General features: G+C 33.6%; 1 protein-coding gene across 1 annotated transcript in view; it reads right to left on the bottom strand.

Moving 5' to 3' along the window:
* Positions 1-14,276, bottom strand: part of FHIT (fragile histidine triad diadenosine triphosphatase) — a 992,759-nt gene that overhangs the window by 241,866 nt on the left and 736,617 nt on the right. Inside the window, exon 5 of the mRNA XM_031938250.1 lies at positions 7,153-7,221. Within this exon, the coding sequence (XP_031794110.1) occupies positions 7,153-7,221 (69 nt within the window). The remainder of the gene's footprint in view (positions 1-7,152; positions 7,222-14,276) is intronic.

Raw genomic sequence — 14,276 nt, forward strand, 5'->3', positions numbered from 1 at the left:
ATGTTGCCACTCACCGAAATATTAAAATTGTTTTCTAAATTAATGTATCTTCTGTTTCATTACTATTCTTCTGTCTTGTAGATTTTCAAATGAACTTCTTTAGCAACACTGGTCAAATGTGAATGGAGTTTCTATGAAAATGTAGCTAAGATGTGAGTTGTTGAAGAAAAGAAAGTTATGTCATACAATTGAAATTCTACCATGGTTATCATTTAATGTAGATTTATCATTAGCTAGTATTTTATATCATCACTACGTACTCATTTTCATCAACTAGTTAAGTGTCTATTTTTTTTAGCTGAATCACCATCTCGCAGCAAAAGAACTTCTGAAATTCCACTATTTTCTACCACATATTCATGTGAATGGGAATTTTCACTTTATTCTTCTTTTCACTTGAAATATAGAAATAAATAATATGTGCAATGAGATTTAAGATTACATTTGGTATGAGCTAAATAGCTCAAACCTGTGGTCAGATCATAAAGTTCAACATCAAAATTAATATTATATTACTTATCTTCCAAGTCATAATGTTTCATTAAAAAATTTATTTATTTTCAACAAAATTTATAAAGTAAAATTTAATATGAAAACTTTCAGGTAATAGTAAGCAAATGAGGTTTAGCTGGATAAATTCCTTTTACTTCTTATAAAAAGCTCCACAAAAAATCATAATTATTTTATAATTAGAATGTTATAATGTTATATTTATAATTTCCATAATTATGGGAAGAACTAAAATTTATATTTATAATTAAAAATTACATAATACAAATTTTAATTTGGAATTTGTGGGCAAATAATCATTGTGGATACTGTAATCACTTAATAAATAACTCTAAAAGAAATTAGGAGTAGTATAATAAATTGTGAACAATTTTTTTTTCCCTGATGTTGTTATTGCTATTCAAAGGAATACATTCAAAAATGTAGAGAATTAAAGATTTCCCCAAAACACACACATTATTTGAGCTTTTGTAGTTTTATTAAGTTGTAGTTTAAAATTAATAAGTGTTTATCAAATCATAAATAATATTAACCTATATCACATCTCATCACTGAATTATAGTTTTTATTCTATAATATTGCATTATATTTGCTATTGTATACTATGTTAAATTAATTATATCATATCATGTTGTACCACATCACATCACATTATAGTCTGTTACATTTTTCTGTTTTCAGAAAACAACTCCTAACAGATGATTATCTGTCTTGAAGACAAACAGAAGCATGAAAAAATGTATGTAGGGCATGAGTTAAAGTTTCCAATTTAAGGATCATTGGCAGCAATGGGGAATTGTCAAGAATACAAGGTAGAGAGAGGTTGGATTAGCTCCCAGTGCTAGCAGTAGTACACTATTACCCTAAGTATAACTAAAAAAAAAAATCTTCCTTAAAAATTAACATTTTTATTTAAAGTATTGAGTTCCAAATTCTATCCTTCCCTCTTTTCCCTCTACCCTCCCAGAGATGGTAAGCAATTAGATATAGATTATATATGCACAATTAGATAAAACATTTTCACATTGGTCATTTTTACAAGAAGACTCAAATAAAAGAGAAAAAAGAAAGCAAAAAATAGTATGCTTTAGTTTATATTCAAACAATGTCAATTCTTTTTCTGGAAAGAGATATTATGAGTCATTATTAGTCCTTTGGGATTGTCTTGGATCACTATATTGCTGAGAATAGGTAAGTCATTCACAACTCTTCATAGAACAATTTTGTCATTATTATGTACAATGTTCTGGTTCTGTTCACTTCACTTCATATCATATGTAAGTCTTTCCAGATTTTTCTGAAATCCTCCTGCTTTGTCATTTCTTACAGCACAATAATATTTTAGTACAATCATACCACAGCTTTTTTTTTTTTTTTTTTTATATCATTCTCCAATTGATGGACATACCTTTGGTATTCATTTCTTAGCCACCACAAGAACTACTGTGCAATGTGGTGATCCAGGACAATTCCAATACATTTGGGATGGAAAATTCCATCCACATAAAGAGAGAGAATTATGGAAACTGAATATGGATCAAAACATTGTGTTTTCACTTTTTACTGGTTTGTTTGCATCTCCTTTATCATTATGTTTTTCCTTTTCGGTCTGATTTTTCTTGTACAACATGACAAATATAGCAATATATTTAGAAGAATTGTACATGTTTAATCAATATTGGATTGCTTATTGTCTTGGTTGCGGGGAGGTAGGGGAGAGAGGGAAAAATAATCTTACAGAAATGAATTTTGAAAACTATCTTTACATTTATTTGGAAAAATACATGTAAAATAGCAGAAAGATATTTTCCCTAAGGGAAAAATAAGAACTGCTATAAATATCTTCATACAAATAGGTTCCATTTTGGGGGGCTATCTTTGGGATAGATATGGACCTAACAGTGGCATTTCTGCAGCAAAGGCATGCATAGTTTTATAACCCTTGGTTCCAAACCACTCTCCAGAATGGATGGATCAGTCTACAACTTCACCACCAGTGCATTAATGTGTCCCTTGTTACTACATCTCCTCCAACATCCAATATTTTCCTTTTATTGTCATTTTAGATACTCTGTTCTCTATATATTTGAAAAATGAGGCCTTTCTCAGAGATATTTGTTGGAAAAAATTTTCAGTTTTCTGCTTTCCTTTTAATTTTGGTTGTACTGATTGTGTTTGTATAAAAACTTTTGAATTTTATATAATTAAAACTATTTCACAAATTTTTTTGTGTTCTTTTTTTTATTGTTTGTTTGTTTTTAATGTTCTTGTTTGGTCCTAAATTCTTCTCTTATCTATTAATTAATATAACTAATAACTATATGTAGTTAATATAAACACATAGTTTATATAAACTATTTCCCATATATAATATATATTAGATACAATTCCAATATAATATATAAATTATTTTCAATATAAACCATTCCATGCACTTTTATGTTGCTTACGGTATCACCTCTTAGGTATAAATCATGTATACATTTTGATCTTATTTTGGTATACAGTGTGAAATGACCAAGTTTCTGCCACACTATTTTCTAGCTATTTTTGTCTAATAATGAGTTTTTGCTTCAAAAGTTTGGATATTTGTATATATCATATATTAGATTATTATGGCTCTTTACTGGTATATAATATATCCCTAATCTATTCTAGTGATCCACTACTCTATTTCTTATGCAGTACCAGATTATTTTGAGATTTATTGTTTATAATACAGTTTGAGATCTGGTATGACTAGATAACTTTATTTCACTTTCTTTTTCATTCTCTTGATATCCTTGAGCTTTTGTTTTTCCTGATGAATTTGGTTTTTATTTTTTCTAACTATCTAGAATAATTTCTGGTAGTTTAATTAGTATGGCACTAAATAAATAGATTAATTTTTATAGAATTCTCATTTTTATTATATTGGCTCAGCCAATTTGTGAGCAGTTGATATTTTTTCTAATTGTTTAGACCTGACTTTATTTGTGTGAAAAGTGCTTTATAGTTGTGTTGTAGAATTGTATATAGTTTTCAAATTTGTCTTGACAGGTAGACTTCCAAATGTTTTATATTATTTACAGTTATTTAAACTGGAATCTGTCTCTTGCTGCTGGACTTTGTTGATAATGTATAGAAATTCTAATGATATATGTAAGTTCATTTTCTATCTTGTAACTGCTAAAGTTGTTAATAATTTCAAGTAATTTTAAAGTTAGTTCTCTAGGATTTTCTAGATCATATCATCCTCAAGTGATAATTTTCTTTTCTCATTGCCTCTTTTAATCCCTTTAATTTCTTTTTCTTCTCTTGTTAGTATAGCTAACATTTTTAGTACAATGTTAAACATTAGGGTCGATAATGGGCATCCTTGCTTCACCCATGATTGCACTGGCAAGATGTCTAGCTTATCCCCATTATAGATGATTGTTGATTTTTTTTATAAAACTTATTAGTTGTTTTAAAATAAGTTCAATTTATTCCCAAACTCTCTAGTGTTTTTAATAGGGATGAGTACTGTATTTTGTCAAAGGTTTTTTCTGTCTATTGAGATAATTATATGATTCCTATTAATTTTGTTATTAATACAATGAATTATGCTAATAGTTTTTCTAATATTAAACCAGGCCTACATTCTTGATTTCAAGCCCATCTGGTTATAGTGTATGATCCTTGTGATATATTACTGTAATCACTTTGCCAGTATTTTATTTAATTTTTTCCATCAGTATTCATTAAAGAAATTAGTATGTAATTTTCTTTATATTTTGGTCCTTCCTGGTATGGGCATCACTATTATATTTGTGATGTAAAAGGAATTTGGTAGGTCACCTTCTTAGCTTATTTTTCCAAATAGTTTATATAGTTTGGAATAATTGTCCTTTGATTGTTTGGTAGAATACACTTGTGAATCCATCTGGTTCTGGGGATTTTTTAGGATGCTTTTTTTCAGTTTCCTTTTCTAAGATTGAGTTATTTAAGTATTTTATTTCATCTTCTGCTGATATGAGTAGTTTATATTTTTGTAGAAATTCATGCATTTCATTTAGATTGCCAAATATAACATAACTGGCATATAACTGGGCAAAATTGCTCCTAACAATTGTCTTGTTTTCTTTTTCATTGGTGGTAAGTGCACCCCTTTCATTTTTGATACTAGCACTTTGGCTTTCTTCTTTCCCCTTTTAATTAAATTAATCAATGATTTATGCATTTTGGTTTTTTTTTTTCACAAAGTCAGCTTCTAGTTTAACTTATTATTTCAATGTTTCTTAATTTCAATTTTATTAATCTCTCTTTAATTTTCAGGATTTCTAATTTTGGTGTTTACTGGGTATTTTGAATTTGTTCTCTTTCCTGTGTTCTTTGCCCCCAAACATATCACCATTGCTTCCCTCCTATCTCAATCTAGGGAGGAATAATAATAACCTAACTTATTTGAGTTCCACCCATGAATGGGTTGCAAAAGAAATAATCCATCCTTAATAATGACTTATCACTCAGAACAACCCGAGTCACAACATAAATAATTATGTCTCATAACTATATAGTAAATAATTTATAGTAATTTGTATAGTAATCAATAGACATTTCCTTTTTGGGCTCAAGTATTTGGAGTATTGATTGCTATATAGAGTAAATTAAAAATGCAAAAAGACATAGGTAGGGTCCACATTACTAATGAAAAATATATTTTGATTTTAAAATAATTATTATTGGCATCTAGGTGGCATAGTGAATAAAGTGCTGAGGCTGGAGTCAGGAAGACTCATCTCCCTGAATTTGAATCTCACCCCAGATACTTTCCAGCTTTATGATCCTGGATAAGTCACTAAACCTTGTTTGCCTCAGTTCCCTCATCTGTAAAGTGAGCTGGAAAGGAAATGGAAAACCATGCTAGTAACTCTGCCCCAAAAAACCCAAATGAGATCACAGAGTTGAACATGACTAAAACAAATGAATGACAACAATTATAATTAATAGCTTATATAATTAGCATCTATATCTATCTATACATCCATATATATATAGTGCTTTACAATTAGCAAAGCATTTAGCACATGAATAATTCATATACTCCTCACAACAACCCTGGGAAGTAGGTTATTATTTTCATTTTGGAGATTAGTGAACTGAGACAGAGAGGTTAAATGATTTGTCCAGTATCATACAACTAGGATTTAGGCTCGCGTCTTCTTGACGCCAGCCTCTGCCATTCTGTTCCATGACAGGAAACTTCTATTATCTTTGAAATGTTAAAGCAAAATATAATAGACCACATAGCTATAATTTGCTTTTCCACATCTGGCTTATATTCAAGTATTCAATAGAACCTATGTCACAGAGACACTCCACTGTCTATAAATAAGCCCTGAGAAAGGATTAACATGTACACTTTTGATATGTGAAAACAAGGTTCCATTGTTAGCATTACATTCATTAAAAAGTCATATGTTTAGACATGTTAAAAGTTTATCACACATCAGCTTCCCTTTCACTGGTCAAAAAGATTTTGTTTCCATTACAGGATATCCACCTTGTAGTCTGAACACATCCAAGCCAGGAACACCATTTTTATGTCCCTCATACCCAAGCACAATGGATGATACAAAGAAAGCCCTGAAGTAAGACTTCTTGAAGGATCATAACACATACGACTGAATTCCAAAGCAAAATTTTTAAAAAGTAATGTTTAACTAAAATAATTTCGTAATGAACTACCTGTTTGAGTTCTTTTATCCAACTACTGTAAAATTCTCCTAATTGGGGAATATTATAGTACTTTACTACTTTTGATCCCTTCCCTTTCCCATTCATCTACCACAATGATGGCAAAAGAACCTTCCTAAAACAGATCTGATCACTTCACTCAAGAAAGGCTTTTGGCTCCCTATTGCCTCAGGACAAAAATCAAATGCTTTCCCTCAAATCCTTGAACAGTTTAGCTCCAGGTTATATTTTCAGACTTATTTCACATCATTCCTCATTAACAATGGGAACACTGACTAGGTTACCATCCTAGTTGTAAGAACCTGATATATTTTGCATAAAAACAGGGCAGAATTTTCCTTGATTTGCACCATCTTCTGTATCTGCCAACACATTCCCTAAAGAAGACTACTGACATAAATATTTTCCTTCCTTCCTCCCTCTCTCCCTCCCTCTCTCTTTTCTTCCCTCCCTTCCTTCTTTTTCCTCTTTTCTTCCTTCCTTCTTTTCTTCCTCCCTCTCTCTGTTCCACCTTCCCTCCTCCTTTCCTTCTTCCTTTCTTTTTTCCTTCCTTTCTTCCTTTTTGCTTCCTTCCTCCCTCTCTCTTTCCCTCCCTTCCTTCTTTATTTCCTCCCGCCCTCCCTTCCTTCCTTCCTTACTCCTCACTTCCTTCCTTTCTTCCTTCCTGTTTTCCTTCTCCTCTTCCTTCATTCCCTCTTTTCTTCCTTGTTTCCTTCATCTCTCCTTCCTTCCTTCCTTCCTTTCTGTCTTTTCAAATGACCAGATAATCACTAGATTCTCGACTTCCACTTTTCCATTTTTACTGGATAGAATATGCTTCTAGGCATGCTGCCTACTGCTTAAGGATGACCCCAATCTCACCAAGTTGATTTCTAGTACTGACCACCCCTGGGATCAAACAAAATGAACATGGCACAGACCTACCTCATCATAGATGCTGTCATTTCTGCTAAAGTCTCCAGTCTTCCTAGGAAGTATATGAACATGAACATGCTGAAAATATAAAAAAGAAAAAAAGACATGATTATTTCTTTTTATATTTTTAAACTTGACAGTGATGGCTTCATGAAGTCCAATTACTCCATATTGGTTCCTACTGTATTATTTTTCAAGGAAAGAAAACATTCACCTGCTCTAAGTAGATCTGAAATCTGCTGAGACGAGAGAACAAAAATAAGCAAGATCAAGCCGGGGTGGTATAAGTGAGATTTGGAGTGGAACGCCAGGAAGTTGAGGTGGGCTCAGTGGAATTATTACCAGTTGTCATTCAGAGTAATACTTGGGCAGAGCTTAGAAATGACAGCACATCTTAAAAAAAAAAAAAAAAAAAAGAGGGAGGGTGATGATGTCCGTGAGTCTTAAACTGACAGGAAATGAAAACTGGTGAACCTCAAATTGCAGAAGAAGGGAATTTTAGGAGCTAGAAATGTGGACCTGGTACCAACAAGTGAACACAGGAAGATTCTTTGAACTCTACCTGTTTACGGATCCTTCCCTGTGAAGTCCAGATTAGCTCGTGGAGGTCTCAGAATCAGCCAGAGTCAGGATAAACAAAAGCCCTTGGTCTTTAGGGGGAGAATTGAAGGGGATGGACAAAACTGCCACATGCTCTCCACCAATAGACCTTCCTTCTCCTCTTCCTCTTCCAAAGTGACTCTGGCTTGTCTTATTCCACCCCCTAATCCCTCTCAGATTATCTGTATACACCAAAAGATCGAGCCAGCACAGAATAGTGAAAAGGGCCATTTTCCAAGTATATGCTAATAGAGTATTGTCCAATAGGTAATTAGCCTTAAGTGCTTGGTTGTCTGATTCTAGTGCACCTATTCAAAGTTTCAGCCCATTACACTTCCCCATCTCTCCAGCATCCCCTTTCTGATTATTCCCCCTAGGGTCAGAATCCTCACAAAATCAGCTCACAGAATTCAAAATTAAATTTCTACTATCCAACAAGGAAAAATTGATATGCTATTCAAATTGGAATCATGAGATAAACAGCGTCAAGATGAACAGAGTAGATAATGGTTCCATTTGAAGAGATCCCCTAAAAGGGACATGTTTTTCTTTATTTTGGCCAGCAAATTCAGATTCTATTGTAGAGTTAAGTTATAAAGCTCATGGGAAGATGGGGAATAAATCCAGTGAAGGAAATAAAGTCAACAAAAAAAAAACAAAAGGAAGGAGGAATGAATGGAAGGAAGGAACTATCAAGGAGGGAAAGGAGGGAAGGGAGAGAGAAAAAATTGAAACACGAAGTTTTGCAAGAGCAAATGTTGAAAACTATCTTTGCATGTATTTTGAAAATGAAAAAAACATGGAAGAGTTGAACAAAATAATAAAGAGTAGAATGAGCAGAATGCTCCCCACACAACGTGTTTAGAATGAGGTGATTCAAACCAATAGACTTGTGTTGGAGAGAGCCATCTACATCCAGAGAGAAGATTATGGGAACTGAATGTGGATCACAATATAGTATTTTCACCCTTTTTTGGTTGTTGTTGTTCTTGTTTGTTTGTTTTTTTCTTCTCCTTTTTTGATCTAATTTTTCTTGTGCAGTATGACATGTCTGGAAATACATTAACAAGGATTGCATATGTTTGGCCTATATTAAATTGCTTGCTGTCCAATGAAGGAAAGATAGGAAGGGAGAAACTATGAAGAGAAGGTTTTGTAAGAAAGAATATTGTAAACTATCTTTGTATGCATTTTGAAAAATAAAAAAGCTATTCTTTAAAATAAATAAATAAGTATTTAATTAGTCTTCCTCAATCTAAGGCATATAGCCAAGGCATAAAGCAAATGATGTTAAGTACAAACTATTTTGCAGTATCCCAAATCCCTAATCTTGTACTTTCTGGTCCGCTAGAATTCTCTTACTCATTGTAGAGTAACTAATCATTGTGAAGTCATTATGAAATCCCTACCAGCTGCTTTGTTCCCTCATAAAAGCAACTGGAAGCATTGCTGCTCTTGGGAAAATGCACATAGTTAACGCAGGGATAAAATTAGTATTCTGTCAAAAGGTACAGATGTGTTGTGTTCTGACCCTGTTTGTCATTGATTTTTGCTGCTCAAAGTATCAATAATGTAGAGATGGATTACAAGAGGCTTCCTTTAAATAAAATGGAGAGCTTTCCATATGTATATAGATTGGTCTTTTCCAGTTGGAAAAATAAAAGACAAAACTCAATAACTAATTTCTATTTCTTTCAAACTGGCCTGCTGGCTATGTCCTAGTCAACACAAATGCTCATCTTCCATCCTTTTCAGGAAGGCACTATAAAAATACTTATTCCCCTCCCCTTTTTCCTTCTCAATTCTGTGCGAATAGACATAAATAGAAAAATAAGATACACACTTCTATCAAGAAGTACTTATTTTAATAGAGGAGACAAGACATGTGGAAGGTTTCAGCTGTAATCAAATGGAAAGACTCTGTGGTCTTGTTGACAGGTTGGTGAAGTATTTTTCATATATCATATCATTTGATCTTCACAAGTCTGTGATTTAGATGGGTGTTAATATTATCACCATTTTACAGAAAAAGAAAACCAACAGAAAAGTTGTGACTTGAGCAGAGTCACACTAATATTGGTCCAAGGTAGGCTTGGAACTGAAAAATTCCTGAGTCTAAAGTCAATACTATTTTCTGCCATCTTGTATCCCTGTTATAGAATGTAAGCTCCCTAAGGGTGTATACCTTTCTGTTTCTGTATCCCCAAGGCCAAAGGCAAAGCCTTACACTGTTTCTGGAATGGTATGAAAATGAAGGACTTAAAAAAACTGGGGAAAACCTGGACAGATACCCAGCCAGGGATTAACAATTGTGTTTTCAAGTAATACATCAGCACTGATGTTCCAGTCCCGTGTTTCATTGATGGATCATGAATGCCATTGAGCTTCCATGATGTATTAGCTCAGTACATCATCTGAGCATTATGCTTCTGAAGACAGATAGATGAGTCTGAACTCTACTGAGGATGGAAAGAAGCTCCCAGCCACTGGACACATTTACATTTCGAATTGTGAAAATTAAGGCCTTTTCAAGTCAGAGAAAAGAGGGAAGATTAAAGCTAGTGGCTCTAAAAATGTTCCATTGGACTCCGAGAGCCCAAGAATTTGCCCACTTTTTTTTGGCCTTTCTTGTGTGGTGGAAAAAGTCTTTGTTCCCTTTCCTGTAATATTCTCTTGAGAGGGATAAAAGTTAAAAGTAGATAGTTCGATGACCCTTTTTCCTTACTTTCCAAATGGTTAGCAGCAATGGTTAATGATAATAACAACAATAATTTTATATAGTGATTTAAAATTTGTAAAGTGCTTTATGCATATTATATCATTTGATCTTCACAACAGCCTTGGAGGTAGATTCTATTATTACTCCCATTTTACTAATAAAGGCACTCACACTCCAAAGTGCCAGTGAAGTATTCAAATGTTTAGAGCCCTGGGGTGAACAAACACAGTGAGACTTTTCTTAAAAAACAAAACAAAACTTTTCAGTCACTTCTATAGCAGATTGATCAAACTAGAGAAGATCTGAGAGAAAAGAAGATAGATCAAGTGATTGGAGGATCACAGATTTAGAATCTGAAGGGACCTTAAAGGAATAGTTTTCCAGCCCACACACATTATTTGTAGAAGAGGAAACTGAAGGGTAGTTCAGAGCTCCACAGCAGGTAGGTATTTGAGCAAAATCTGAACCCTGGTTATCCTAACTATAGATCTCTAGCTACTAATTCAGGCATCCCAAGAAAAGAAAGAGCTGTAGATCTGTCAGCCTGAAGAGTAACATCTAGAGCTAACCTAATCTTTTTTTTTCTATTTATAACAAATGATGTATTCATTGTACAGGAAAATTATAGAGTTGAATAAATCAGTTTTTTTTAAAACAAATAAAGAGTTGATGGGCATATGGAACACTTATTACACTGAGTAGGGAATAAGGACGTTTTCATGGTTTGTTCACCTTTACTACGCCAATGATGTTTTTATAAGACCGTAATGTAGCATAACAAAATGTATCCACTTGGTTTAAAAACAAATCACTTTGGGGAAGTCAGGGGGATGAAGTAATCATGATCAATTAAGAAGGCAGGTGTTTGATTGGAGAACTTGACTTTATATAAATATATATCTATATATACATATACATATATAAATAAACAAATATATATGTATATATATATATATATATATATATATATATTCCATTGCAATGAATAGAACCAATATGAGAAATTTCCTACTGTTTGTGTAATAGACCTAAGCAGGAACAGTGAGAGTCAATTACATCTCAAGTGGCTCCTTCGTTTTTTCTTTGCTAAATGAGTTAAAGGGAAACAGAGCAGGAGAACAACTGTCATGTGGAGATAAACATCTGGGCTTGGGGAACACATCCCTGGTTCTTCTGCCACTCAAGTGTCTCCATTTTTTTTTAACTTCTTGGATTTTTTTCCCTGTGGTAGCTCCTAATTTTAAAATTACAATAGGGCTTCCATGTTGTGTAAACACAAAAGCGACTTTAATTTCCAAGCAGAACAACTGACAGAATCATTTATGGGATTCAAGAGATTATAGCCAGTTGCAAAAGGCATTTATTTACTCTTTATAGGGGCAGCTCACTATGTTGTGTGGCTAATTACCTTATGGAAACCAATAGATAACTTCCTAGCCAAAAACTCTCAGCTGAATAATTTCATCTAAAAATATTGATATTTTTTGTTTATAGATCACCTTTATTCCCCAACCCATACTTCCTTTCCCTTACCCTTAGAGCTATCGCTCAAAACAAAAGAAAACTAAAAAAGGATGGGGAAGGGAAGACAGTAAAATTAACAAATAAGTACTTAGGATAGACTTGATTCTTTCTTTCTTCCCTTTCTCCCTCCCTTCCTTCCTTTTTTCTTTCATCCTTTTCATCAATCTTTTTTCCCTTTTTCTCTTCCTCTTTTTCTTCCTTTTCCTCTCTTCTCCTTTCATTTTTCTTTCCTTCTCTCCTTTCTACCTTCCTTCCTTCCTTTTTTTCTTTCCTTTTTAAAATACAGAACTCTGAACAAAAACACAAAAGAATTGTTCAAACAACCCCTATGGAGAAAAGCAAATCTTTGTGGTTCAAACTATTATATACAGCTGGATGGCTGGGTCATTGTGTTTTACTAATCATCATATATGTTGGGCAAGTATTGAAGAGGGACAAAGAGTTGGTTCCAGGATTGACTAGGAGGAAGGCAGTATGGGGAAAATTTTGCGGCATTTTTAATGACCCTAAGCTACTCCCTGACATAAAAACCCATCTCTTAAAAATCACAGGCACGTAGAGCAGAGCTTTGGAACTCTGAGAGATCTTTGAGGCCATCTTGTAAGCCCTCCTTTCCTTATATATGTGGCCCCTGAGGCTCAAAGAGATAAAATGGTTTGCCCAATATGACAGAGATATTCAGTGATAGAACTAGGATCTGAAGTCAGGTCTTGGGACTCCAAGATCAATGTTTTTCCTGATGCTTTCCTTGTGGGACCATGGACATATTAGGGCTCCACCATCTCCCAAGCATCGTGTCAAACTGACAAGAGAGATTCTCACAAGAAAGATGTGCAGGCTATGGTCTCTTGGTATTAAGTTTCATATAAGAACCTTTCAGGTGAGGAAAATATGAGACATGGAACATGGCAAATGCAGGCCACTGGAATAGATGGACAGCTCTGGCATGCACTGGCGCCCACCCACTATAAAACAAATATCAGAAGACCTCTAGCATGTTGGGAAGATCTGCTGCCCAGGAATAATAAGGATAAGAATAGCACAGAAGAAGAAGGCTCAGAAATATTACAATTTATATAACAAATATAGAAATATGTTTTACATGATTGCACATATATACCCTATAACAAATCACATACCATCCTAAGGAGCAGGAAGTAAAGAAAGGAGAGAGAAAATTTGGAACTCTCTTTTTTAAATGAATGTTAAAATTCTTTTTACATATGTTTAGGAAAAATAAGATATTATTAAAACATTCTTAGCAATAAAAACATTTAGAAGAATTTTTAAAAGAAATGTGATTTATCCTGATAAAAGAATCCTAGAGTTAGACCCAGTTGTCTAGAAGGGACCTCAGAGATCTAATCAAGACTCTTCATTTTAAAAATGGGGAAATTGAGACATAGAGCTATCAAGTGATTTGTTTATGGTCACTTGTGTAGAATCATAAAACACTAGGTTTAAAGCTAGATGGTCCATATTCCTCATTTTATAAATAGAAAAACTAAGACTTAGGGAGGTTTTGTGGTTTGTTAAAGATTATACTAGTAAGTAGAAAAGTCAGGATTCAAACTCAGGTGCTCAGAATTCAAATCCAACACTCTTACTCTGTAAGCAAGTCATGTCCACTTAAAGTGTAAGTGTTCATATCAATGAAGACATGACTCCATGCAACTATTAATAGAAAACTGTTGCCATGGATTATGGCCTTAGAATGTGCAGGGATACCAAGGTTCTCATAATATATCTACCTTTTCCCCCTTGAAGGATGTGTCTCAATTATTCCAGAAACCATAATTAAAAAATCTAATTTGCTCGGATTCAAATAAGCTCCATTGATTATTTTCAATCCCCCCTCCCTACATGGCCTATGGTCTCTAGTGCCAGGATCATTAACATTATCCTATAACCAAGAGAGATGGGAAAAGTACTAAAAATTGTGCATCTATATAGCAAGAACATGAATGCCTATTGGTTCAAATATTAGCCACTATAACTACCTCTCAAGAAAAGAGAAAGTGTACCATTCCTTTGTGCAGTTCCTGACCCAGACAAATATTTATTCTAGGGAACAGCCTTCCATTGATGGAACATTTTTCTCTATGATGTGCCAATGTATTAATCCACAGAGATGATTCTTGCCCAAGTCCTTCTGCTCTGAGCAGGATTAAGTATTGCAATGCAAATGAAACAGAGGTGGCATTTTTTCTTGTCTTACTTATTTCTTGATAAATGCACATTGCTTTAGTGTTTGCCATAGCCATAATTACAGTTCTTTAATTTATGTTTC

The sequence above is a fragment of the Sarcophilus harrisii genome, chromosome 1, assembly GCF_902635505.1.
Source record: "Sarcophilus harrisii chromosome 1, mSarHar1.11, whole genome shotgun sequence".
NCBI lineage: Eukaryota > Metazoa > Chordata > Mammalia > Dasyuromorphia > Dasyuridae > Sarcophilus > Sarcophilus harrisii.